This window comes from Ailuropoda melanoleuca, chromosome 2 (genome assembly GCF_002007445.2).
Source record: "Ailuropoda melanoleuca isolate Jingjing chromosome 2, ASM200744v2, whole genome shotgun sequence".
NCBI classification, from domain to species: Eukaryota; Metazoa; Chordata; class Mammalia; order Carnivora; family Ursidae; genus Ailuropoda; species Ailuropoda melanoleuca.
In genome coordinates, this window is record NC_048219.1 from 6,614,969 (window position 1) to 6,641,665 (window position 26,697).

Below are 26,697 nucleotides of genomic sequence, written 5' to 3' on the forward strand. Positions count from 1 at the left end.
TGGGGCCACACTCTGAGGCAGCCCCTCCGAAACAGGGCTTGCTACCCTGTCGCTGTCATCACTGGTTCCAGGCTGAGCCTGGCTGGCAGAAGCCTGCAGAGGTGCTGAGGGAGGCTGAGGGGAAGGGGAGAGGAGGCAGAGCGGAGGCAGGAGGGGAGGCCGAGGGAGAGGTTGGGGTAAGGCTGAGCAGAGGCTGGGGGGGGTTGGGTCGAGGCAGAGGGGAGACAGAAAGGGAGGTTGGGGGGAGGCTGAGGAGAGGCAGAGGGTGGCTGGGAGGAGACAGAAGCCCTCTGGATACCCACTGAACCTGTTTCTTGTTCCCTTTAAGATCTGCAAGACTGCCTTCTAGGTACCTGATCACAGGTCACAGGAGCTGTGAATGCAGCTGGGCCACGCAGTAGCAGGCTCCCTGAGACCTCAGCAGCACGTCCCAGAGGCTCGCTGGTGGGGTGGGGGCCAGGGCTCCCCCTAAGCAGGTGCCTAAGGCATCTGTCTCCTGGGGCTGCCCTGAAAGGCTCCCACACACTTCTGAAAACAGTCCAGCTGGCTGAGCATCATGAGGAGGGAGACACAGAGGTCACACCTGGAGGGCCTCTCCCTGTCTCCTCTCTCTGCCCACTGGGACAGTTTGTCACCTCAGGCCTCTGAGAGCAGAGAGGTACTGAGTGGATGGGAGAGCTGGGCATGCTCAGAGAGGCTGCCCTTTAGAGGACACTGCAGAGAAAGGATGAGGACACGGCTGGCTGCAGGCCTCGGTCCTGGTGCCAGGAGGGCCCAGGGCTACGGGAACAGCAAAGGGAGGTCAGGCGTCTCCTGGGTTTCACGAAGAACCTCCGTAAGAAGCCACAGGAGGGCAGAGGAGACAGGGCCTTCCGAGACCATTCCAGTCCAACCCCTCTATTCCACAGATGCAAAGACCAGAGCCTAGAGAGGGCAGGACCTCGGCCAAGGTCACATAGAAGGTGTTGGCAGAATTGGGATGCACACGGAGGCCACATTCCCCAAAGCCGGTCCTCACATGGGACACAGTGCCACCCATTACTCCCACCTTTTGTCCACAACTACCTCTTACCGAGCACTTCGCTGCGATGTGTCATACACCTTAACTGCGTGAGGCCCCTGGAGGTTCTCTGACCTAGGTATCATTCTGCAGCTGAGGAAACCGAGCCAGGGAGCAGTGAAGAGACTTCACCAAGGCCCTACCGCTGGGTCTTTCTGATTCCAGAGCCACAGCCCAGCATGCGTGCTCCAGCTCTGAGCCTGGCCTCTCTATCCCGCTGGGCTGGGAACAGGAGGCCCGGTTCGCTTCAGGCCGTCACTTGCCATGTGACCCTGGGAGTGAGACACCCATCCACTCTAAACTCCTGGTTCCCTCTAAGATCCCCTGCAGGACCGATATGCCCCGGTTCTGTGTGTGATCTGCTAGGGGAGACCAGGAGCTGTCTGGTACCCCAGTGAAGAGGAACGGAGCTCCTCTGGAGGCACCTCCCAGGCCTAGGTGAGGCCCGAGAGGCCCCTGCGTAACAACCTGCACGCACTGCCACGGGGGATATACAGAGTGGCCGCGAGCTGTGTGCCAGCATGGGAAGGAACAATTGTCACCAAGCCCTGTGCTTACTCATTTGGCCTCAGCCATGCTATGAGGTAGGCACTATTTCCGTTTTCCAGAGGAGAAACTGAGGCTTGGAGTTTAAAGAACTTGCCCAAGTGGCACTCAGCCAGGAAGCAATAAAACATACTTGATCCTGGGACAGCCTGACCCCAGAGGCTGCGCTCTGCCCTCGAGCCAGGCTGCTCAATAGGAAATGACCTGTCACTGCTTCCTGCTGCCGCTCTCATGCGTAGGGCATGGGTTCTGGAGGCCAGCCCACATAGGGCTATGCAGTGAGGGCCTGGCTGGAGGCCAGGAGCCCATCTGTGACTAGCCGAGCACACGGGGTGAGGTCCCAGGCGGGTGGAGAGGCTGCCAGCCTACCTACTTGCCTGCCACCACTGTGGCCCACAGAAGTCACTGTCCCGTGCCCAGGAAGAAGTGAAGAAAGCCTCCAGCAGCACCTGCGTCCACCTGAGCAGGGCCCATTGTACGATCGTGCACACGGCACAGAGGTGGGGATGCCTGCGACAGGAGGAACCAGGAAGCAGCCCTGCAGGGCAGGACAAGAAGGGCCGGAACTCAGGCTGGAGCCCTGGTTCTGATCAGCTCAGTCACGAGATGACCCAGCGTCTTCCTGAGAGGGGGACGTGGACGATCGCGGTGCTCACTGAGGGCTCCTTAACCCTCCAACCGTCCGGTGAGAGATGCACTAGCACACTCGCATCGCCCACGAGGAATCTGCAGCTCAGAGGGGCTAGGCCACCTGCCCAAGGCTGCCTCGCTGGAGGGGGCAGGGCGAAGCGGGGTTCAAGCCCGGGAAACGGATTCCTGAGCTGCCGGGGGCTTGTCCTCAGGGGCAGTTCTCAACCACATTCCTCATTTGAGCCACAGAAAAAATAAGCTGGATGACAACTTTTCTCCACTCTCCAAAGCACGGCCCTAACGAGACTGTCTCAGAATGTTCAAAGGAGCGGACGGGGGCCCCACCATGGTACTAACTATGGTTGCTGTCCACGGCATGGAAAGAATACTGGTCCTGAGTGCCAATCCCCATGTGCCTGCACTCTGGGCCTTGGGTTTGCTCAGCCATGCGGTGACAGGGCCGGGAAACCTCACATGGCTCTTTCACTCTGGTTTCCTAGGATTCAAGGTGGCTCGGTTCAGGCACTTTCTTGTGACCCTGGGTGAGTTAGTTAACCTCTCCAGACCATTTAAAAAATGAGGACACCTCCACTCGCTTCACAGGGTCAGGGGAGACCCACCCAAGATGATGAAGGGCCACACAAGGCAAGAGCTCCAGCGTGACGGGGAGGTGCCTCCTAGCCTTTGTGCAGGACTTCTGTGACATCACCATTCACTGCCACTAGAACATGTGTCACTCCACAGCCTTGCCCTGAAAGGGGATCTGAGGGCTCCCACCCCACCCTGGACCAACAGGGCACTCCCAGCGGCCCTGCCCAGCAACCTGATATCACCGCCACGGGTGCTGCTACAATGAGCTGTGGCTCCAAAAGGGGCGGGAGCCAGAGCACAGGCAGCCACTTCTGCCTCGGTGCGCCTGGTACTGAGTGCGGTGGCCAGGTACAGGGGACAGCGGAGCCCACCTAGGCCGGTTCTGTGCAAATCTTATGCCAATTCTTCCTGGGGAGGGGGAGCAGGGTGAATGAGGCACAGGCCCCAGCTCAGGCTGGTCAGGGTTTTGCTTCCGGATTCCTGACCTCAGTCTACGCCATCAGCTCACGGGCCTGGGGGAGCACTCTCTATCCTCTTATGAAAGCTGGGGGTGTGGGGGGGCCGAAGGCTCAGGAGATCCAAACATTTGCAAGCTATAAGAAGCCTCAGAAACACAACTCCAGGCAGTTACCTGCGGGAGGGGGCAGGGAGCAGGGGTGCTGGTCTGGCTCCTTAGGGGGAGGAAGGGAGCTCTGTAGGGCTGGGGAATGGACAGAGTTTGGGGTTTGGGGGCACAGTTAGGATGGAGAAAGTGTTGTAGCTTAGATTGGGGTAGCATCTCCTTCCCCACCCAGGTCCCCATGCCTCTGCTGACCTTCCTGCTTCCCCACCCTCCTGGACCAGAGGATGGCAGGCACTCCCTCCACGGCAGGGTGGGGGGAGCTCAGAAGCTGTGGGGCCGATGTCCCCCTTGGCTTGGTTCTGGCTCCATCACTCGCTGGCTCTGCGGCCTTCTCAGAGGCCTCTAGCTCTAACAGCTCGTAATTTTACATAATAAGCAGCAACACGTGTCCTTTTCACCTTGTACTTTCCACTTTGTACTTTGCTATATGTTATCTCCTACCCTAACACTGATCTTTCCTGTACGTTATCACATTTAGATTTAGACTTCATGGCATCCGTATGAGGCAGGTGTGGGTTCTCCTGCATCAAAGACGAGAAAACCAAAGCTCAGGGCACAAAAACCCAAGAACATACCCAAAGAGGGCACAAGAGAGCCAGGACTTGCACCCAGGGTTCCAGAAGCCAAACCCTGGGTTCCACACAGAGGAAACCTGAAAGCAGCCCTGCCAGGCCAGAGTGGAAGGCCTCCGCAGACTGGTTCAGGAGCTCATCCCAGTCTGTCCCTCTTGAAGCTGCTCCTTCGGTGCTGATAAGGAGACTGTTAAAAAGTCAGACGTAATAAAAAAAGTAAGTTGCAAAAGGGTAGGAACAGCATAATTACTACTATGCAACTATTTTTATTAAAAAGAACTTCAGGGGCACCTGAGTGGCGCAGTCGGTTAAGCGTCCAACTCTTGGTTTTGGCTTAGGTCATGATCTCAGGTCGTGATCTTGGGGTCGTGAGACTGAGCCCCACGTTGGGCTCCGCATTCAGCACGGAGTCTGCTTGAGATTCTCTCTCGCTCTCTCTCTACACCCCACCCCCCAACCACACGTACTCTCTCTCTCCTTCTCTCTAAAAATAAATGAATAAATCTTAAAAAAAAAAAAAAGACCTTCACACAATAGCAAAGAAAAGTTCAGGCAAACATACTGAGCTGTAAAGTGATCAGCTCTAAGGAGCAGGTGAGTGAAAGGGATAGGACTTGCATTTTTTCTTTACACACTTAGGTAGTGTTTGAATTTTTGTTTCCTTTTTATGAACAACAACAATAAAAATCTGGGAGAAAAATTTTTTGAGTACCTGCTCTAAGTCTAAACTCAGTATTCAACACTTTACTGTAATAGATTATTTCATTTAATTTTCACAAAACCCTATGGAGTATAAGAATGTTCAGAGCGGCTTTATTTGTAATTGTCAATAGTGGGAACCCACCCAGATGCCCATCAGCAGGACAGTGAGCCACTGTGGCTTCTTCACGCCAGGCAATGCTCACAGTGACAGAAGGTTGACAAGCTCTCCTGCATATGACGACAAAGAGGAACCTCCCGGATAAGCGGAGCAGAAGCAGCCAGACACAAGAGAGTACCCGCTGTCCGACTCCAGTTATAACAAGGTCAAGAACAGGTACAACCAACTGATGCTGACAGAACTCGGAACAGGGGTTACGTGGAGGAATGTGGGGGTACAGACTGGGAGGGGCAGGAGGGGACTCTGGGGGTACATAGATATCCTCTATCTTGATTGGTTTGTTAACACGGTCGCACACATTCGTAAATATAATCACCGAGCCATTCACTTTAAGATTAGCGCACTCTCCTGTATGTATTTATGCATGTTATTCCTCAATTAAACAGAGGAGGGAAGGTTTTAAAAAAAACAGGTAAGGGAGAATGTACAGACAAATGATCTTCACAGGTCAGGTACTCAGCCTAATGTCAGAGAGCAGGCAGGTGGTGCAGCTGGGACTCAAAGCCAGATGTGCTGGGCTCTGATGACCGTCCACCACCAGGCTCTACTGACCCTGCTGTGACTGTACAGACGGCTGTCTTGACTCCCTCCCATCCGGCCCCTGCACAGCCAGCCCTGCCTCTGCTTGCCCCTCACTGCTAATCACAGTGGCTGTGGTTCAGTCACCTGCTCACGTGGGCAGGAGCCTGGCTCCCTGGAAGCCCCGGCGCACTGAGAGCTGTTTCACCAGCAAGGCCCACGGGGAGCAGAGGCCGGGCCCACAACTAAAGCTCTGGGCCTGCTGGGAGCTGGGACAGGAAGTGTGCTCTGCGCCAGGAGGGGGAACCCAGTGCACGCCCACTTGCCATCATAGGCCCCGGCCCCCAGTGATGGAATTTCGGATGTGGAAGGACAGCTGAGCAGCAGAGCTGGGCCTGGGCTTGGCTCTGACACCTGGCCCAGGGCTGAGGCTGCTGGACACTCCGCCTCACACTGCCTCAGAAAAGCTGGCCCTGCCAGTCAATCTCACCCCTCTTCCTCGCCAGGGGAGCGGGGGAACTTTGAGGAACTTGGCTTGGCTCCTCCTGAGCCACCCACTCTGCTTTAAATTCCCAGCCTGCCCAACTCCCTCTCTCCTCCTTCCGAGGGAGCCATCTCCCGCTGCTGGGCCTGATGCCCCCTCCTGCTACATCCTTTTCATCCCCCCCCAACTCCTACACAATCCTTGTCCCAAACCATTTCCTGCAGTTTCCCATCTGATCAGTTTCTTAGGAAGGATAATTATCTATGGAGGGAGGAGGCGGAAAATCCCCAGAGCCAAGAACACTGTGAGAAACTCCGTCTAGGCCATTCTCCACCTGCTAGGAGAACCTTCATCCCCAACGCCGGTCAGCTGTGATCATGTCTCACCACAGAACCTCTCCAGTTCCCGTCACTACAAGAAATGTCCACAGTCCTCTACGTTGAGTCAGAGGCCTTCCTGATCTTTCCTAATTTAGGTTCAGGCCTCGTCACCACTGTTTTAAGTGGCAGTGCCAGAACCGAGGCCCGTCTGCCACCAGGGCCCACGCCGCACTGTGCCGCCTCCCCATGTCACTTCAGCCTGTACGGTGGCTGTTCACAGGTCTATCTCCCTCACACAACTGTCAGCACCACTGGCGGGGAGGGGGGAGGAGCTCCCGCCCGCACAGCTGTGCTCACACACAGTAGGTGCTCAGAGGCCAGCCAGAGAAGCCAGGGCGCCCACGGGCAGCTGCCTCACCTGTGGAGGGACAGGGGTGGGTCCCGAGGGAATGGCAGGGGAAAGAAGACCCACCGACACCATTACAGAAGGCCTCCAGACTAGGGGCTTGGAAGATCTGAACTAACCCCCCCCTCCTGTTGCCGCCCTGGCCTGTGGGCAAGTCATTTCCTCTCTGGCCTTTTGCTTCCTCCTCTGTGAGATGAGGGGGTTGGGCCAGGCTCTCTCACTGCTCGGCAAGCACTTGCCAGCCTTACTGCCAGGTGCTCTCCACGGCACTGTCAACGACCCTCCCCAGGTCTGCACGCCAGGCCCCCCACTGCTACAAGAGCTGGCAAGTCTAAGCCTCTTGATCCCCCACCTCCTCATCTTTCTCCATCTTACCACCTGGATCCCTCGCTCGGTCCCTAGCATCTATCCTTTCCTAACAATAAAGTCTGATTCTCTGATTCGAGGCCTGGTCTCTTCGGGCCTGGCAGCCCCCCAGGTCATGTGGGACCACAGGATTCAGCAGGGAGCAGGCATGTCAGAGCCATGGCACTTGGCCACACTGAGGTGTGCACAGGACGGGTCTGGTGACCGCCCGCCTGTGGGCACTAGGGTGGGGCAGGGGAGGAGGAGGCAGGAGTCAAGCAGAGCCTGGCATCCGCTCAGCTCCTCCCTTCCTCCTGTGCTCTCATCCCCTCCTGCCCTCTCCCGCTCCCCGGTCACCCCTCTCTGAGAACAGCTCCCCCCAGCTGGAGCTTCCGTCCCACTACTGGCCTGGCCACAGGTGCGTGTTTGGAAGCTTCGCACCTGTTGCTCTCACAGACCAAGGCCGAGTGGCCGTAGCCCAGGGACCTGCTTTACTCAGCTCCCGGAGGTCAGTGCCAAGCCAGAGCCAACTCTCCGGCTCCGGCTCCGGCTCCCAGGCTGCTCTGCGCATCCCTCCCCAGGTCAGACCACGTCACCCTGATCAAAAGCCTTCAATGGCACCACATAGCGCCTAGAATCCAACCCAAGGCCAACCCAACCCAATCTGACCCCTGTCCTCCCTTCCATTCTCACCCCTCACCTCCTTCCCTCCCCCTCCCTCTATCCAGGTTCCTCAAACATGCCCTCCCCAGGGCCCCTGGTCTTTGAAAGGCAAGCTCCTTCTTGTCATTTGCTCACCTCAAAAGCCACCTCCTTAGAGAGGCTTTCGCTGACCATCCAAAGGAACACATCTCTCTCATGTTTATTTCTTCAGGATACTTGCCACTGCCTGACACTGTTGTGTCCACTGCCCAACACCCCCCACTGGCATGCGAGCCCCCTGACTCCAGGAGCCTCCTTGTCTTGCTCCTGGCTGTGTCCTCAGCACCCAGAATAGTGTCTGACGTGGGAGGAGGGGGGTGCTACACATCAGACTCGGTGGCCAGGGAGGCCTCTCTGAAGAGATGACCTCCAATCCAGGGCCCGGATGGGGAGCCAGCCTGCGGCGGTCTTACAGGCAGGGGAGAGAGCAAGCACAGGGGCCCTGCGGGGGAACGGGCCTGGCAAGCCGAGTGCATCTGAGAAATGCGGGCAGGCTGGTGTGAGTGAGGTAGGGGAGGGACAGCAGGCAGGGAAGTTGAGAGTGGTGTAGCCACGCCTCTCCTGGATTTTATTTCATCCCCAATTCATCAGGAAGCACTTGAAAGGTTTGAAGCAGGGGAATGCTGAGTTCTGGTTTGTATTTCTGAACAATCCCTCTGGCTGCTCCGTGGAGAGCTGATTACAGGCAGAGGGGAGTGAAGCCAGGAGCCCGTTCAGGAGGCCACTGGAGTCACCAGGTTAGAGACCTCGCCGCTTGGACAGGGAGAGCAGAAGCAGAACTACAGTGAAGGGCCAGCTTCAGATCTGCGCGGCCACACTTTCCAGCAGCCTGAGGAGCCCTCTGGCTGGAGTTCTCCATGCCTGTGAACCCCGACTAGCTCTCCTACCCAATCTTATTTCTCACTGACCCCCAGCGCAGACGCCCTCCCTCCCAACCCTGGCTGGCTAGGCCTCCTCTTCTCCCCCTCCTCCGGCTGGCTGTCCCCTCGCACCCACTGCTCAGAGCCTTGGCTGGTGCTGCAACCCTCACCCGATCCGCCAGCCCCCCCCCACCTTGTCAAGGTCTTGTGAGGACACCTGCACAAACGCTTCTGCCCCGTTCTCATTCCAGCCCCATCGCTCCTCTCCCTGAAGTCCTTCTAGGCTTTGAGGCAGCGACACAGCCATCGTCGGGCGCTTGTATTCCCCGAGGTGGCTATAAAGCCAGCCAAAGGCACACACCAGGACTCAGGACTTGTACCCTTCAGGGCAACCGAGACCCTCGGACCACAACGTATCACGCAGAGCCCTTAGCACAAGGCCAGGCACTCGGGAGGTTCCCAAAAACAGTAGCTCCCTCCTTGCCGCCCACATCCAGCCACATCCAGCACTGGTGCCCAAACCCCGCAGGGAGGCTCCGCTTCTCTGTCCAGCCAGGCAGGTGGGGGAATGTGTCTGGGGTTGAGGTTAAGGGGTTGAAAAATGCCCCAAGAGTTCCACAAGCAAAGGTCAATGGCTATGCATTATTCACGTCTCTGTGCCTTCGTCCAGCTCCCCCCTCCAGGTGAGCAAACTCCTGCTTAACCTCCAGGCTCAGCTCGAAGCGCTGGGAAGCCCACTCTGATCTAACCCCCGTCTCCTCCTGTGCACCCCAGCCCTGTGGGGCCCTGCTGCGGCATTTCACAGCACGGCACAAGCACCTGTTTATGTGTCAGTCTCCTGCGAGGCTGGATTATATTATTTGTCTTTCCATCTCCGGCACAGCATTTATGAGGCACGGATCCGGTATTTGTTGAATGTGTGTCTCCCCCTCCCAGCTGAGACCACACTCAGACGCTTCAGCTCAGGCCTCACCTGCATGCCCAGGCCAGTCCTGGTGACAGTCAGCAATGCCCTCTGGCCGTCACACCTAAAACCATCTTCCAATCATTTGCGTTTCCTCTTCCTTTAATGCTACGGACATAGTGGCAACTCCCATTTCTGAGTGCTTATGATGTGCCTGGAGCTTTACACACGTTACCTGTTTCGCTGGAGAAACTGAGGCTTAGCCAGGGTGGTGGAGTTACAAAGCGGCAGAACCTTCTGTCCTTCATACTGGCACAGTTCACCTGGCACCTCATCATAGCAGGGCCTATTTTAAAAAACCATCATCTGTTCTGCAAAATTTAGTGCTTTTATAGCTGCACATCAAGTTGTCATACAAAATCGTGCTCTGCTCATTAAATGTTCCACGTGATAAGTCTTGCTACTACAGCTAGATGGTGAGATGACTGTCACGTAGGAGAAACAGCAAGGACTTGGAATGAGAAGCCCTGGGTCTGGCTTCAACTGTGCCACAGTTGGGCTTTATGCTCCTAGGCAAGTCACCTAACCTTGTGGGACCTCAGTTTCCGCATTCATGAAAAGGAGAATAGCATCTCCCCAGAAGGTTTCCTGACGCATGCTGGAAAGCGCTCTAGCCACCTCAGGAGTGTACGCATTAAAAGGATAAATATGATTTATCCACAGTCACGCCACCCCTGCACTTAGCACAGCACTGGACACACAGCAGGGCATCAGTAAGTCTTGCTGAGTGATTATTCAGTTGCTGGGAGATTCAGGGGTTAGAGAAAACAAGCCAGTATTTCTCTTTCTCCTGATCCCAGAGGGATTCGTGAGTGCCACCATTTATCTTGTGTCTGGAATGTGCTGAAATCTGTGACAGCCATCTTACGAGGGTACTCTTTTCAAGTCCTTCCAGCATCACTGCCAGGTGTTACACCATGTTGCTGGTGATCAAATTGAGACTCAAAAAGAGGGGAGGTGACTTGCCCAAAGTCACGGTGCCACAGAGTGGCAGAGCTGAGATTTGAACCCAAGTCTGTGGCGTGGCAAAGCCTGTGTGCCTAACCACCATGTTTGCAAAGGAAGCTGCTCTGGGACACTCCTCTAATTCAAAGGTCCTGCCCCAAGAAGCTTCTGGCTGTGCCCAGTGAGACCTGTTTCACTCAAGCATCTCATTTAATCCTTCTTATTCTTCAAGGGTTAGTTCAACTGTCACTTCTACAAGACCCCCTCCCCTTATCCTCCCAGGTGGTAAGGTCTTTCTGTCTCTTCTAAACCCTCAGTGAATTCCATCTGCACCTAAAATCACCCCCACTTTCTACTACCTAACTCTGCTGCATCTATATGGCATTTTTCAGACCGGTCCCTGAGTTCCTCAAAATAAGTGGTTCTCATGCATCTTTGCTTGGTCTGCCAGCCAGCCTGGCCAGGGGAGGGTGGGGTGGACTGCCTGCTCCCCTCCTCCACTGAGATGAAACAGGAGTCTTGGGCTGTGCTCAGTGAGGTGAGCTGGCTCTGCCTCAAGCAGGTATCCTGCCTACCTGGTACAGCATCCAGATTCCTGTGGGCCCTGGCCCAGGACCCAAAAGATAAGATCTCAATGCCTGGTTTGATGGCAAAGATGCTATAAAAAGCCCAGCACCCAGGCTCAACACTGCCTCGTGACGGAGTCCAAAGCCTTGCACTTGGTTCTCCTGCAAGCAGCTGGGTGGCCAAGGCCAAATGGCTTCCGGGCCAGGAACAGCTCTGGGATAGATATTCCAGGAGGAAGCTGCCCTTCTTAGGCTTAAAGGGCCCATCAGTTACCAAAGCTTGGAAACCAATATCCAGGTCAAAGACCACAGCCCCTCTTACTGCCCAGAGATGCCTGGGTTATTAGTTAAGAAGAGCAGGGAGAGCCTTCCCTCTGCCATTAAACTCATGCGTGTCTCCGAGCGCATCCTCTCTGGGCCTCGACTGGAAAATCCGAGGATGGGATCAAAACATTTCCATCTCCCTTCTGGGCCCTGGGGCCTCAGTTACATTAAGGTTCTTTCCACCTCTAGTACTCTGCAGGTAGAAAAATATTCTCTACTCTCACTCCCAGAAACGGGGTGAGAGCAAGAGATAAAGCATCCTCAGTCCAGGAAACAGCAGAAGCGAATCAGGGCTGCCTGGCACTGCGCCCTCAAAGCCTGTCCCCTTCAGAGGCAATCCCTTGTTTCTGCTGCCTCGAAGGTAGCTGCTTCCCCTAACAGACACTCAGAGGTGTGTTTGGGCCCTAGCCACTTTAGGAAAAAAGGGTACCTTCTGGGGTGTGAACTGGACTCCCCATGGAAACCTAGCAGACCCTGGGGGCAGAAGGAGCCCAGCACGTTCCCTGCCTGTGCAGGAGGGCAGGGCAGGGGTCTGCTGCATCTGCTTTGATCCCCAGTCCAGAGAAGCTTTTCTCTACTTTACAGGGTCAATTTCCTTTTTCTTTTCCCAGGACACAGCTTACTCATTCTGACCGGGTTCATTCTCCTTGCCTAGAATGAGTTCTGCAGTCCCCTAGGCATATCCCACTCACCCCAGGGTGCAGTATTACACTTTGCCCAAGGAAAGTCCTTTATCTTTCTTCAAATTTTCACAGCACAAAGTACCAAAGCTGTTTAACTTTGTGGGGCCACAGATCCCTCGGAAAATCTGTGGCTAGTACTGCTCTTTCTGATAAAAACACAATTATATAACGTCTGCAGACTATTCTGGGGGGGGTGGTCCACAAGTCCCCTGAACTCCATCATGGACTCAGAAAGACTCTTAGGGCCACCTAGCTGGCTCAGTTGCTGGAGCATGCGACTCTTGTGAGTTCGAGCCCCACACTGGGTGAGAACTCACTTTAAAAAAAAAAAAAAGTAAAAAAAAAAAAGTATCTTAGAAACCTAGATCCTAGAAGAAAAGCAGGTCATCCAGGCCATTCTCCCACCTAAGCCAGATTCCCTTTCAAAAGCAAGCCTTACCAGGATGCCTGGGTGGCTCAGTTGGTTAAGCGTCTGCCTTCAGCTCAGGTCATGAACCCAGGGTCCTGGGATCGAGTCCCACATTGCGATCCTTGCTCAGCAAGGAGCCTGCTTCTCCCTCTGCCTGCTGCTCCCCCTGCTTGTGCTCTCTCTCTCTTTCTGACAAATAAATAAAATCTTAAGGAAAAAAAAAAGGCACGCCTTACTGAACAATGTTCCTCTTCTCCACCTGGCCCACTCCTCAGGACTACTCCTTCAAGAAACCTTCCCTCATCTCTCCTGCTCCAATCCAACGCCCCAATCATCCCAGCCTGAGCCACATACTTTCCTACCTGTGTTTCCTCCCTTGTGTGTTGTCTTACTTCCCCAGCAACAGAGCTGGCTCTCTGCAAACCTGTTCATTTAATCCCATAACCCTGAGCTGGAGTTGGAGAGCACCATGATCCAGCACTCGGGAATTCTGTACTCCGAAGGTAGGGCTAATGACAGCAGCGGCCCATCTCCCAAAGGGCCTCAGTCTGCCCTGGGCCTCACCAGAGCAGGGGCTCCTCTGGGATGACTGCCTTTCCTGCTGAAAAGTCCCAGAGAGGCCTTTCAACAACTGAAATCGACAGATAGGAAAATCAAGGCCCAGGGAGGCAAAATGACTTACCATTGGTCAACAAGCAAGGAAGAGGCAGAGCTAGGACTAGGACTAGGACTTAGGCCCCAGCCTAGAACTCTTTTCCTTTACATAAATGGTTTTATGAAAACTAAATCTATCCTCATACTCCCACACTCATATATGCATAGAAATTTATGAAAAGCAGCACAAGAAAGTTAACTCCGGGGAGTATGACAGTTGGGTTATCAGAGAAGCGAGGAGGGGAACTTTTACTTTTTACCTTAATACCTTTCTGTACTGTGAGTTTTATTCTGTTGGTTTTATTTTGACCACAAACATGTTTTATTTATTCATATTTTAAAAATAAATCTGCTACAGAGAGGAGATTCTGGCCCCAGCCCACTCCCAACACACATAAAAACAAAGAGAAGCCATAAGTCAACCTGTCTAGGCACAACCATAAATTAATGAGATTGCCTTCTTGCGTGGTTTATGGCCACTGGTCTCATTCATTCACAGTCACGGTGCAGTTGACGGCTTGAAGAATCTTCCCGGGAAAAGTTTAATTCAATTAGGCCTCTTGGCAGCTCCCTGAGGATGCTCTGGTATCTTGCTTTTACTTACACAAATTGAGGGCAAAGCAAACAGACCCAGACTTTCCCAGGGAGACCCCACCCAGCCCACAGAGGATGTCCCTAGAGACCCTCCATTAGAGACAAGCCCCGGGAGGTGGCCAGGGAGGGAAGTGGCCTTGGCAGCACCGCTCACAGGCTGACGCCTCCAAGCACTCTGAGTGTGACTTTCAGAGCTCAGTTCAACTCCCAGCCTGGCATTCAGTCTGGTGACTAGCCTCTCCAACCCTTGCTTTCTTCCTCTCTGGGCCGTCAAACTAGGTTTCCAATCTGCCCCATGCTTCACATGGACCCCATCTCTATAATCGTGGAAGTCAGTCCCGCACTCCTTCAATCCCCCGGTACACAGGAGCCCTTACTCTGTGCAAGGCAGAGAAGAAAGCAAACAAAGGCCCTGTCCTCAAGGGGCTTACACTCGTGGGGATTGTGTGCTAAGAATAACTCTCTCAGTCCTGCATGGTTATCTCATTCCTCTCCATCCTTCACTGAGAAGCCTCCCCTCCTCACCCCTGCACTCAGGGATTGATGTTCTGCCTTCCGGGAGTCTGCCCACCCCCTCAGCACAAACAGACCATTTTCTCCTAAGCACACTGGAAGCACCTAACGATCAGGGCTCAGGGTTTCACTCTTCCTGGTTCCCTGATGGGCCACAAGCTAAAGGCCTGGTGGCTGATTTCGGCTGACCTGCCTCTTGGATCCCAGCTTGAAGAGACAAATTAATTAGCTGTTCTCAGTCCTGGCTGGCCAGTACAAAGACATAGCCTTTGCAAGCTTTGCCTGACACACGGAAAGTGCTATGTTAAGTGTTAGCTATTTATTATTTTGGTGAGCTTGTGGGCTCTGCCTGACACACAGCTGTGATGTCACCTCTCCGCCTTCAGTGGCCTGGTCTCCAACAGGCTGAATGCTGTGGAAGGGCTAGACTGGGCTTAGGGATAAGTGTCCCCCTAAGGGACTGGAAAGGGGGCCCCGGGAGGAACAGGACTTCTCATCCTGAACCTCACTCCAAGCTGCTTAAGGACATATCTTTTCAGAAAAGAACTTGCTAGGGGTGATTTGGGGAACTCCAAATTCTCAGCAAGTCAGTATTAGAAGTCAGGGGTCAGGTCTGGCCTCATAGACCCCAAAACTGGCCCCGGGTGTTAGATGAGCTTTTAGGGGAAGACAATGAAGTCAGCATAATCCCAAGAAGGGGGAGAGCCCACTGATCCAGGCCCAACTCAAAACTTAGTTCAGTTAAAATTAGATTAGCCCATAAGATTAAAAATACCCACATATAATCACGGGCTGCCTAAAAGTATCGGTTGATGTTTATCGGCATCTAAAGAGATGGTTTGGCCCAGGGCGGTGTGTGCAGACAACCTTGGGGAGACGTGTCTGACTCAGACGTTTGCAGGGGGTGTGAGCGCTGCAAAATGAGGCCCACACAGGCGATGGATGACTCAGGAATAACCCAGGTCCTGGGTTTGCTGAGTGAGCCTTCTCTCCTCACCACGGAAGGAGAGGGGGCAGGTGAGGGGATGACAGAAGGAGGCAGGCCAGCCGGCTCAGCCCAGGCTGGCATTCCCAAAGGGAATCTGGGGTCCCTCCACTCCACTTCCCTGCCTCTCCTGTGTTTCTGAATGCCAATACCTTAGAGAAGGGCTATTGAATTCACAGTGGGACTTGGGCAAGGAGGGGGGTCACGGCTTTTTCCCTAAACCCAGAAATGATCCACAGAGTGCAGTCAAGACTTGACATACTAAAACCATAAAACTCTTCCTTGTTCATAATTATGGAAAAATAAAACTTCTGAACTGAAAGGGAGTGGGGGGATAATGAAGAACATGGGCTCTAGAGTCAGAAAGATCTGGGCTTAAACCCCAATATTTTCTAGCTGTGCAAGTACGTGACATGGCTTCTGAAATAGGAGCTTAATAAGTAGCAGCTAATATAATTAACAAATACTTGACAAAACTATCACAAATATTTCCCTTTTTTTTTTAGATTTTATTTTATTTTATTTTTATTTATTTATTTGACAGAGATAGAGACAGCCAGCGAGAGAGGGAACACAAGCAGGGGGAGTGGGAGACAAAGAAGCAGGCTCATAGCGGAGGAGCCTGATGTGGGGCTCGATCCCACAACGCCGGGATCACGCCCTGAGCCAAAGGCAGACGCTTAACCGCTGTGCCACCCAGGCGTCCCTATCACAAATATTTCCTAACAGGAGCTCAGAGAGGTTGTGCCTTGCCTAAGGTCACACAGCTCAGCAAAGAACTAAGACCAGATCTCAGGTTTCTTTTTTTTTTTTTTTTTAAAGATTTTATTTATTTATTTGACAGAAATAGAGACAGCCAGCGAGAGAGGGAACGCAAACAGGGGGAGTGGTAGAGGAAGAAGCAGGCTCATAGCGGAGGAGCCTGATGTGGGGCTCGATCCCACAACTCCGGGATCACGCCCTGAGCCAAAGGCAGACGCTTAACTGCTGTGCCACCCAGGCACCCCCAGATCTCAGGTTTCTTGACTTCCTCATTCCTGCCCATTCAGCATGTTTTTGGTTGTAATTCAGGTCTCTGCCTCTCCTTTCTCCTCCAGGAGGGCCTATAACACTTTAAGGAAAAGGAAAAGCCCTCTATTTCAAAGGTTTGCTGTTCCATTGACCTGTCTGAGTATGACAGGCCCCAAGGCTGAGTTCAGCCCTCATGCTATTTGTTAGAACTAGGAGCTGATCTGGCCTGGACTCCAGACCAACCCAGACTGCCCTGTTCCTTCAGCTCTCCCCTCCTACTGGGGAAACTAATGTCCCTTCTGACAACTGCTCGAGTTACCAGTGTGGATGGGCCTAGTCACTTACTTTCATCAAAGCCCCTTATCTCTGGTCTCCCTTGATCTTTATAAGGACCCAGGATGTCAGCCAGGCAGGAAATAGGATGGGGTCTTGCATCAGAAGTCCAGAGATGCGTCCTTTGCCACCTACTTCTTAGGAGGCCTCAGGTTCCTTAGATGTATAATGGGCACATCAATACCACCTGCTAACCCACTGAGACGATCAGAATTAAATACTATATATGCAAGTGCTTTGGAAACAAGTTACAGCAGTGATGATAACTGCTACTAGATTCTGCCTGCCTTCTAGGGCTAAAGAAATCTGTTCTACCTGCCCCCAACACAGAAGCTGCCTCTCAGGGGATCCTGCTGGGCCCTGAGGGTAACCCAAAGCAGCCCCACACCCTCCCTGCCCAGCGGCAGAAGACTGCAATCACAGGGTTAGCCACTCCCTGCTGGCTAACCCCCCTTCCATGGGCACTCCCCTACCCAAGCAGGGGAGAAGCAAGCTCCAGTCAGACCACAGAAAGGGCACCTCCACGGAGAGGACAGGCAGGCTTACTACCAGAGGTTCAGGGACAGGCCCAGCCTCGCTGCAGGATTCCGCTGTATCTGTGCAACTCATGGGGACCGGGGATAGGCCCAAAGCCAGGCGCAGAACCCCAACAGCTTTCACAGGACAGAGAGAGGACTCCCACCACTGACATCTGGCCCATCCCTAGAGGGAGTCCGAGCTCGGCAGGCTGGGCACCGACTCCGAGGAAGGCGGCGTGTGCATCTGCCCATGGGACTGTGAGGGGCCAGAGAGACAGGGGCACTCCTCTAGGAGGCCAGGCCGAAACACAAACAGAAAAGAAACAGCAATTCAACATCACGGAAGATAACCTCTATGGTCGGCTTCCTCATCTGTAAAACAGAGATAGCCTTTATTTCATACGATTTTAGTAGGAATTAAACGAGATCACTTTTACAAAGTGCCTGACACTACTCTGTAGATACTCAATAAATGGTAATTCTGATTAAAACGCAAACACACCCAACAGAAGAGATGTCACAGGGCAGGCTAGGCCTCGTGCCAAAGCTGTGGATAAACAATAAGGGAAACGGGTTCAGGGGGAGAAGCGAGAGCAACTGGCCCTGGTCGTGGGCTGGAGTGGGCTGGGAAGCCCGCCCAAAGGGGTGGAGTCTGAACGGGCCCTAGAAGCTGCCTCAGCAGCCCGCCGGGCACCGTGCTGGGCATTCCCGAGCGCGTCCTCTACACCCGTCTTAGAAGGCACAGGCGGCATCTTCACCTCACAGTGAGGCAAGTCAGGTCCAGGGCAACGAGGCCTGGCCGTGGTCCCTGGTACTGCAGGGCAGCGGCGGAAGCCCAGGCTTTCTGACCACGTCTTTGCTTTCCCAGAGCTGGAGGAGCGGGAATGAGAGGAAAGGCACGCCTCGTGGGCGCTCAGCTGAATGAAGTCCAGCAACGTGACCAGTCGAAGGCCTCCACGTGCCCTGATGCTTCTGGAGACACGTGTCCTACCTGAAGGCCTCCTCCCGGCCCCCAGCTGACCCTCCCTTTCCACTGTCCTGCAGTCAGTCAGCTATCTTCCCAGAGAGGAAAAGGCCACCCCCTTCTCTTTAGAGGGTGCCATCTGGGCTTCTTGAGAGAATTTCAACATGACCTCTAAAGCTGTTCCTCTCTCCTTCTGAGAAGTGGGAGAGGTGAGTTCTAGTCTTATTTTTACAGGAAACCAGTTGCTGGGGCCGATATCCATGCATGTGAAGTGGGCAATAGTGACCCCCTCCCCCCCCAAGGACTTAAGGAGGAAATGGCAGGATACGCCTTGCAAAGACCAAAACCAAAAAAAAAAAAAAAAAAACAAACTATATGACTTGAAGAGACAAAGGAAGGCTTTTTTGTCTCTGGTCAGGAGACAAAAATGAATACCTGTTTTATGGGCTCTCGGGCCTCTGCCAGGAGTTCTAGGTCAGGGATATGGGCAAACAAACGCAGGGGGTGCCAGTGGCGAGCCGGGTTACAGTGAGGCTCTCCCTTGGAACAAGCACTAGACTGGAAGTTGGGTGAACTGGGGACAAAGTGGAATTCACACAGGGCCCAAATCACAAGGTGGCGGGGGCGGGGGAGCAGACCTAACCTTAGGCTTAGGGTCACGCTCACAGGTCTCCTAATAGTCTAAACCCCCCTCCCACCACCAGCCCCTCCTGGGCAAGGAAAAGGCAAGAATCCCTGACCGTCGGAGAGAGCGAAAAGGCCCAGAGAAGGGTCCCATGTCACCCACGGAGCCAGTCAGAAGAGAACCCAGAAGCATTACTCTAGAACTTCAGCTCTAACCAACCCCAGCCTCCCCCAACCATCTCTGACGGGGTCAACCTGAGGCTCTGCTCACTGATTAGGACAGGAAGGTGAACTGCACACAGCACTTTCTATTCTTAAAGGAGGGGTACCTTGCAAGGGAAGCAGCTGCCAGACGTGACAGAATGAGGGCTCTGACTTGGCTCCTACCCACACCGAAGTACTGAGAGAGTAGGCAAGACCCCGAAATGAACTCTGAGGTTCCTGGGTATCTGACAGTGCAGAGGAAGCATGGCCTCAGACCCCACCCCTGTCCCCTAAGTCAGCTGGTGCTGTGTCCCCTCCCTGCCAGGACCAGCCCTGGAGGCAGCTAAAGTGAAAGGAAGAACAAAATCAGTAGGACACGCCCAACACCCCAAAACCTTAAGGAAGGACGCCCTGTGGCAGCCTAGGGTTGAGAGATGTGTAATCCTCCAGCTTCAGAGGAAGACTGTACGTAGGAGGCTGAGGTAGGGATGCATTTGCCTTTGGTGGTTCAAATCCCAACAGGGGCGAACGATTGGATGGCTCAGTTGGTTAAGTGTCTGCCTTCGGCTCAGGTCATGACCACAGGGTCCTAGGATCGAGTCCTGCATCGGGCTCCGTGCTCAGCCGGGATTCTGCTTTGCTTCTCTCTATGCAACCTCCCCTCCCCGCTCGGGGGCTCTCTCTCTAATAAATAAAATAAAATAAATCCCAACGGGGGCAGATGTCACTCATTGAGTGCTTCCTGTAGGTACAAAGGCAGCTTCATACGCACTAACTTGGGTCAGTGTCACACTGACAGCTTTATGGGTATTATTATTTCCCCCATATTATGTCTGAGGAAGCAGAGGCTCAGAAAGGCTCAGGGGCAGAGTGGAGGCGCCTTCATCTAACCTCAGTTCTACCCTGCAAAGGGAAAGGAAAAAATGGGCACTCACTTTGGCTACCTGAACAGGGACCCTTGAGATCTTTTGGTCATAATTCTCTCCCCCAGAAGAGCCAGATGCTGGGGCTCTTCTGTTTTCCAAATGCCCTTCCAAGTCAGAGACACAGACTTTTGGAACTGCAAACGTCCTCAGAGATCATGTCCAGCCTCCTCATTTCACAATAGGAAAACTGAGGCCCAAGGCTGAGTGACTTGCCAGGGTTACCCGAGTCAGTGGAATGGCAGAAATGTCAGCCCTAGAAGGGGCCAAAGATCAGCTGACAGGTGGGGAGGCGTGACTGGCCCAAGGTCAGAGAGGGAGGTGGGATGAGAAGCCAAGTTTCCTAACTTCTAGACTGATGCCCTTGCCATGGCATCATCTCTGTTCTCCAGCTGCTCAGGGTCCCTGGCACAGGTTCTGGTGGGGACAAAGCAGGCCGAGCCTGACCCCATCAGAAACAGATATCAGGCCTTCAGGGACAAACTCCTTACTGCCCAGAGTAGGATCTCTGTGGTCATGCTGTCGTCCCAACAGAAGGCACTGAGACTTGTAGTGTGCGTACCGGCCTCCAGTGCCCTAACACAATGCCAGGTGTCGTTGGAAGGTGAGGGACTTGCAGAGAGAAGGGCAATTTCTAGACAGTGATTATGAGGTCTCTTACTGGCCTCATACAGGCAAATGACACATCACGGTCACTAGTTTCTTACAAAAAATTAAGACACAGTTTTCATGACTCAATTGACATGGTCAAATGTAGAGATTCTTGCCAGTTTCACGGTTGGGCAAGACCTGCAGAAAGAGGCCCCAGCTTGTTCAAGGTCATGTTGTCAGAATCAGTACACATAGCTCCCCTTGCCCAGTCCTTGATTTTTACCAGGAAGCTGGCTGCCATCAGGGTATAAGTACATGAAGCTGGTGGCCCAGCTCCATGCACAGGCCCTGCTACTGTCAAAGCACCAAAGCTCCACACCAGCCACTGCATCTGTCAAAACAGAGTGTCCTCCTGCAGCATGTCCCAGAGCCTGCCTCACGCCAGCCGGGCATCACCACTGAGCTCCTGCGTGTCCTTGGAAAAGCTGCAAGGCTTCCTACCAAGAGTCACAAACTCCCCAAACCGAAACCAGCAGAATCCCAGATCCTCATGCCTTCCACAGATAGCTGCGGCTAAAAAAGCAAAGGCAGCTTTCAAAGCCCCCCTGGACACACTTCCAGGGACTTCTGGGCTATGCAGGCTCCGGTGAACTCCATCAATCACCCAGCAGAACAGAGTGTTCAGGCCTAGCAGGGATGGAGACCAGGGAGGGGAGGGAACAACTTTTCTGGTTCCTTCTCCCAAAAAGAACACTTCAGAGTCTCTTCAGACCAGAACATCCTGAGCCCATCCACCTGTCCCTGTCCCACTTGGTTGAGCTGCCAGCCAACGTGACTGGTCAGCCCATACAGCACCTTGAGACACAGCCGGGTGCCAACGTGGAGGTGAGTGGGGGGCCAGACCAAGCTTCGACCTCCTCCACTCCCCCTTCCACCTCCAAAACAGACTTCAGAAATTTCCAGGGCTCCAGTCCCATAAACTGTATAAAGGACGGCATTCCTGGGCCGGAAACTGACTCAGGGGCTCCCGGCCAGCCTGGGCAGGCAAAGCTGACAGATAACATTCTGGGAATAAAGGAAGGTGATACTATGGGGATCCCTCAGGCTCCACCACACTTCTAGATCTCCAGCACACAGGTCCCCTGCTATGCTTAAACTCCTCAGACAGGCCAAGTAGATATAATACTCCATTCTGGAACGCCCTCCTGTGAAGCATGTAATTGCCCTGGCTGCTAGTGACAGTGCCGACTGGCCACTTTGCTGGAAGACACTCCTCTGTCTCGTACGTGCACAGCTGGGTGCCTGGCTCCCCTCCGGGTCTGGCCCAGCCAGAGGAGATCTGCAGGCCTGGAACCCTTGCTGAATGTACCTATTATAAGAAGCATCCCATGCCCTAATCCTGCTGTCTCCCTTGCACAAAGCTGGCTCCAATCTTGGGAGCACTCAGACCACAGAGCCCAAGTTTGAGAAACACCAAGATGGCAGGACGGAGCCTGCCTACTTTCCTGGAGTGGTCCGGACCTTTATTCCTGGGCAGTCTCAAGTGGTAAGGACTGGGCAAGAAGCTTTCCAGTTTGGTGGCCGCAGAAGTGTCCGAGCCAACTGGACTTACCTATCTTCATGAGGCAGGCCAGCAGGATCCAGAGCGAGATCTCAAAGGGTGTGCGCACATGTGTGTAGTCGATGCCCAGGACTGGAAAGGCCTTTCGAGTCTTCATGCTGTGTTCAGTGACGGAATGGTTAACAGGGCGGCTTTCGGGGGCGAGCTCCGGTGGGGCGGTGGTGACATCCCCAATCGAGCGTTCCCGTGGTGGCTCTGAGCCTCGGATGGTGCTGGCAGTAGGGCTGGGCTGGAGGCCATGGCTCCTGAGAACAGGTAGCAGCCCCGCCAAGGCTACCACCACCAGCAACGAAGGGAAGATTCTCGGGGGAGCGCGGCCACAGATGCCAGACCACAGAAGCCTCATGCTGATCCCTTGGTTCAGCAGGCCTTGACTGTTAGCAAAGTGAGAGTAAGACCTGGGACATAGGTAACAAGGGGTCAGCAGGTAGAAGACAGACTGGGGTAGTCCCTAGGAAAAGTTCATGTTTTTGAGAGGTATTTGTGTGGAAGCTGATCTCTGGGGCTGGAGGGAGGCTGGGTTTGCAATGGAGAACTCCAAACTGGGGAAAAGGGACAAGGACCCAGAAAGGACCACAGGAGACCAAAAGGTCTGGAACTCCAGGCCCGGGAAAGGGAATGGGAGAAAGAGACTGCACCCTAAGGACAGAGGAAGGGACAGGATAGGTTGGACCCCAGGCAAGGGAAAGGAAGAGGGAAGGCTGACACCCTTGGCTGAGGAATGTGACTGAGGAGCTGGGACTCAGCTAAGGGAAGGGGTTAGGGAGCCTGAGCTAAAGGAAGGGGACCAAAGGAGGGGTCGGGGGGTGGGAGCCAGTCCAGGAAAAGAAGAGAGGGGGCTGGGAGCCCAGCCTGCGAGGAAGGAGTGAAGCCGGAAAGCGGCCGGGAGCTTCCCCACCCAGAGAAGGGCCGGGGTGCAGGCGCGCCGGGCTGAAATTCCGGGGAAATGGAGGGAGGCGGAAGGCGGAGGCAGGCGGCCTGGCGGTGGCTCGCGGTGGGCCGGCAGCAACACACCCCTCCTTGCGGCCCCGGCGCGGCGCTGCGCTCCGCCCCGGCCCAGCTTCAGCTCCGCCGCGTCCAGCTCCAGTAACAGCCCCCTCCCGAACCCCAGCCCCGGCGGCGGCTGACTGATGCCTCGCTGAGCCCGGCGCTGTTATTTATAGACACCAGCGAGCAGCCAGCGCAGCGGGCTAGAGGGACCTGTCAGCGTCCGCGCACCGCAGCGACCACTGTCGCCAAGGGAAGGAAGTACGGGTAGGAAGAGAAGAGTCAGAAGTAACCAAAAAAAAAAAAAAAAAAAAAAAAAAAAAAAAAAAAAGGATTGAATCCCCAGAGATTCTAACTAACACGGGTGGAATGCTTCACTAGTTACAAAGCGCTTTCGCTAGACACCCGCAGTCTCATGCAGAGTTCCCAACTGTCTCGTGAAGGATCTATTTTATCCTGTGTATTTAGTTACTCTATGACCTTGAGCAAATTACTTAATTTTCTGTTCCCTTTCCTGTTTCTCAAGGGGATACAGTAGCGGTACCAATTTCGGAGAGATGCTGTGATGACCAAATGAGGTAATCTACACAAAGGGTTTAGAATAGAGCGTGGCCTAGAGAACCATTATTATGGTTCCAGTTCTGCAGATAACAAAACAGGAGACGAGAATTCCTTAGCTAGTATATAAAGAGGTACATTAGTTTGCTAGAACTGCTGTAACAAAGTACGACAAACTGGGCGGTTTAAAGAACAGACGTTTTTTGTCTCAGTCTCTGGAGGCTAGAAGGCCGAAATCAAGGTGTCTGCCGAATTGGGTCCTTCTGAGGGCTATGAGGGAGAATCCGTTCCTTGCATCTCTCCTAGATTCTGGTGGTTTGCGGACAATCTTTGGTGTTGCTTGATGGTGGCAACATAACCAGTCTTCACATCACCACGTGAAGATCACCACGTGAAGATCACCACGTGAAGATCACCACGTGAAGATCACCACGTGAAGATCACCACGTGATCTCCCTGGGTCTCTGTCTCTGGGTCCAAATTTCCCCTTGTTACAAGATCACCAGTCAGATGGATGGGGGCCCACCTTAATGACCTTATCTTAACCAGATCATCTTCAATAACCCTATTTCCAAATAAGGCCACATTCACAGGTTCTGTAAGTTAGAACTTCAACAACTTTTGGGAGGGTACAAGTCAACCCACAGCAGTGGTGGAACTGAGATTTGAACATATCATGTTCGTTGGAATTGGTAAGATTCAAGAGGTCATGGCTGTACACAAGAATCTTTGCAAAGCTTAGAGCAGCACCCAGCAAGCACCACATATGTATGTCATTATCTTGATTTACATGTACTGAGGGCCTCAAACTAGACCTTTCATGTTAGGACTGCATGAAGGTATACATCCAGTCACAGAGACACATTGACAGACTAGAAGGAAAGCCCTCACATCTGTGAAATTGGTTCCAACATGAGACCACACCACCTCGAGTGTGCTATGAATTTAATAATTTCAGATAAACTATATCACTGTGTAGTGTTCATGTGAAAAGTCTGATCTTACTTAAAGTTATCAGTTAAAATATACTGCAATGTTCGTAACCCTGTTTTAGCATTCCTCATTTTTTAACCATTCCAGGCCCATACTTCTTGACTCAGAGAAGCCATGTTTGTGCAACCCTTCCCCCTGCAGATCTAGGGTAGTCTCAGGATGCTTGGGTCCTGGGTGGCGTCTCCCCCTGCCTAGGCCATGTTGGCTCCCCTGTCCCCTCATTGAATCTTTTCACTAAAAGTAATGGGAATTTTATGAAATTGCTATAGCTATGACATCAATAGATATGTGGCAAATAATGTGTGGTACTAGGAAAGAATATGCTGGGCCACTTACTAGTTGTACATCATAACCAAGTCACATTTTGTTTTTGTCACTCAGTTTATTCGAGTTCAAGCCCCACATTGAACTTACATATAGAACTTACATTAAAAAAAAAAAGAGGTGGGTAGGGTCATAATACAGACATACCTCAGAGATATCATGGGTTCAGTTCCAGACCACTGCAATAAAGTGAATATCACGATAAAGCAAGTCAGATCAATTTTTTTATTTCCCAGTGCATATAAAAGTTATGTTTAGGGGCGCCTGGGTGGCACAGCGGTTAAGCGTCTGCCTTCGGCTCAGGGCGTGATCCCGGCGTTATGGGATCGAGCCCCACATCAGGCTCCTCTGCTATGAGCCTGCTTCTTCCTCTCCCACTCCCCCTGCTTGTGTTCCCTCTCTCGCTGGCTGTCTCTATCTTTGTCAAATAAATAAATAAAATCTTTAAAAAAAAAAGTTATGTTTATACTAGAGTGTAGTCTGTTAAGAGTGCAATAGCATTATGTCTAAAAAAAGCATTGTTCAAACAAAACAAAACAAAACAAAACAAAATGTTGTTCATACCCTTTTTCTTAAAAGGTAAGCTCTATACCCAATGTGGGGCTTGAACTCACAACCCTGAGATCAAAATTCACATGCTTTACTGACTGAGCCAGCCAGGCAACCTTGTGCATACCTTTATTAAAAAATACTTTACCCTGGGGCGCCTGGGTGGCACAGCGGTTAGGCGTCTGCCTTCGGCTCAGGGCGTGATCCCGGCGTTATGGGATCGAGCCCCACATCAGGCTCTTCTGCTATGAGCCTGCTTCTTCCTCTCCCACTCCCCCTGCTTGTGTTCCCTCTCTTGCTGGCTGTCTCTATCTCTGTCAAATTAAAAAAAAAAAGAGTCTGTTTCTTTAAAAAAAAAAAAATACTTTACCCTATGACCCAGAAATTGCACTACTAGGTATTTACCCCAAAGATACAGATGTAGTGAAAAGAATGGGCACATGCACCCCAATGTTCATAGCAGGAATGTCCACAATAGCCAAACTGTGGAAGGAGCTGAGATGCCCTTCAACAGACAAATGGATAAAGAGGATGTGGTTCATATAGACAATGGAAAATTACTCAGCCATCAGAAAGGATGAATACCCACCATTTGTATCAACATGGATGGAACTGGAGGGGATTATGCTATGTGAAATAAGTCAAGCAGAGAAAGACAATTATCACATGGTTTCACTCATGTGTAGTACATAAGGAATAGTGCAGAGGACCACAGGGAAAGGGAGGGAAAACTGAATGGGAAGAAATCAGGGAGGGAGACAAACCATGAGAGATTCTGGACCCTGGGAACCAAACTGAGGATTACAGAAGGGAGGCGGGTGGGGGAATGGTGTAACTGGGTGATGGGTATTAAGGAGGGTATGTCTAGTTGTTATATGCAACTAATGAATCGATGAACACTACATCAAAAACTAATGATGTACTATATGCTGGCTAATTGAACATAATAATAATTAATTAATTAAAAATAAAAAATATGGGGGTGCCTGGGGTGCATTGTCTGACTCTTGATTTTACTCAGGTCCTGATCTCAGGGTTGTGAGAGTGAGCCGCATGTTGGGCTCCATGCTCAACAGGGAGTCTGCTTCTCTCCCTCTCCCTTCGCCTCTCCCTTTCCCTCTGCCTCTCCCCCCTGCTTATGCCCATGCTCTCTCTCTCTCTCTCTCTCTCAAATAAATAAAAAAATCTTAATTTAAAAAAATACTTTATGGCTTTTTTGCCTTTCAGCTCAGAGATGGTGAAGGTGCAAGTGTCTTCGGTGGTCCCGAATCCAGGGTCATCTGACACCAGCCACCTCCACCATGCCACCTAAGTTCGATCCCA

General features: G+C 52.8%; 1 protein-coding gene and 1 long non-coding RNA gene across 2 annotated transcripts in view; one reads left to right on the top strand and one right to left on the bottom strand.

The window, feature by feature from the left end:
* The window catches only part of SLC9A1 (solute carrier family 9 member A1), a 52,297-nt gene extending 29,196 nt beyond the window's left edge, over positions 1 to 23,101 (bottom strand). The window contains exon 1 of the mRNA XM_002913362.4: positions 21,955 to 23,101. Within this exon, the coding sequence (XP_002913408.1) occupies positions 21,955 to 22,309 (355 nt within the window). The 5' untranslated portion in view covers positions 22,310 to 23,101. The remainder of the gene's footprint in view (positions 1 to 21,954) is intronic.
* Positions 3,043 to 4,919, top strand: LOC109490123. The gene is made up of 3 exons (XR_002143359.2): positions 3,043 to 3,175; positions 3,928 to 4,237; positions 4,855 to 4,919. It is a non-coding gene; the product is annotated as an uncharacterized LOC109490123 (long non-coding RNA).
* Positions 23,102 to 26,697: the final 3,596 nt, after the last annotated feature.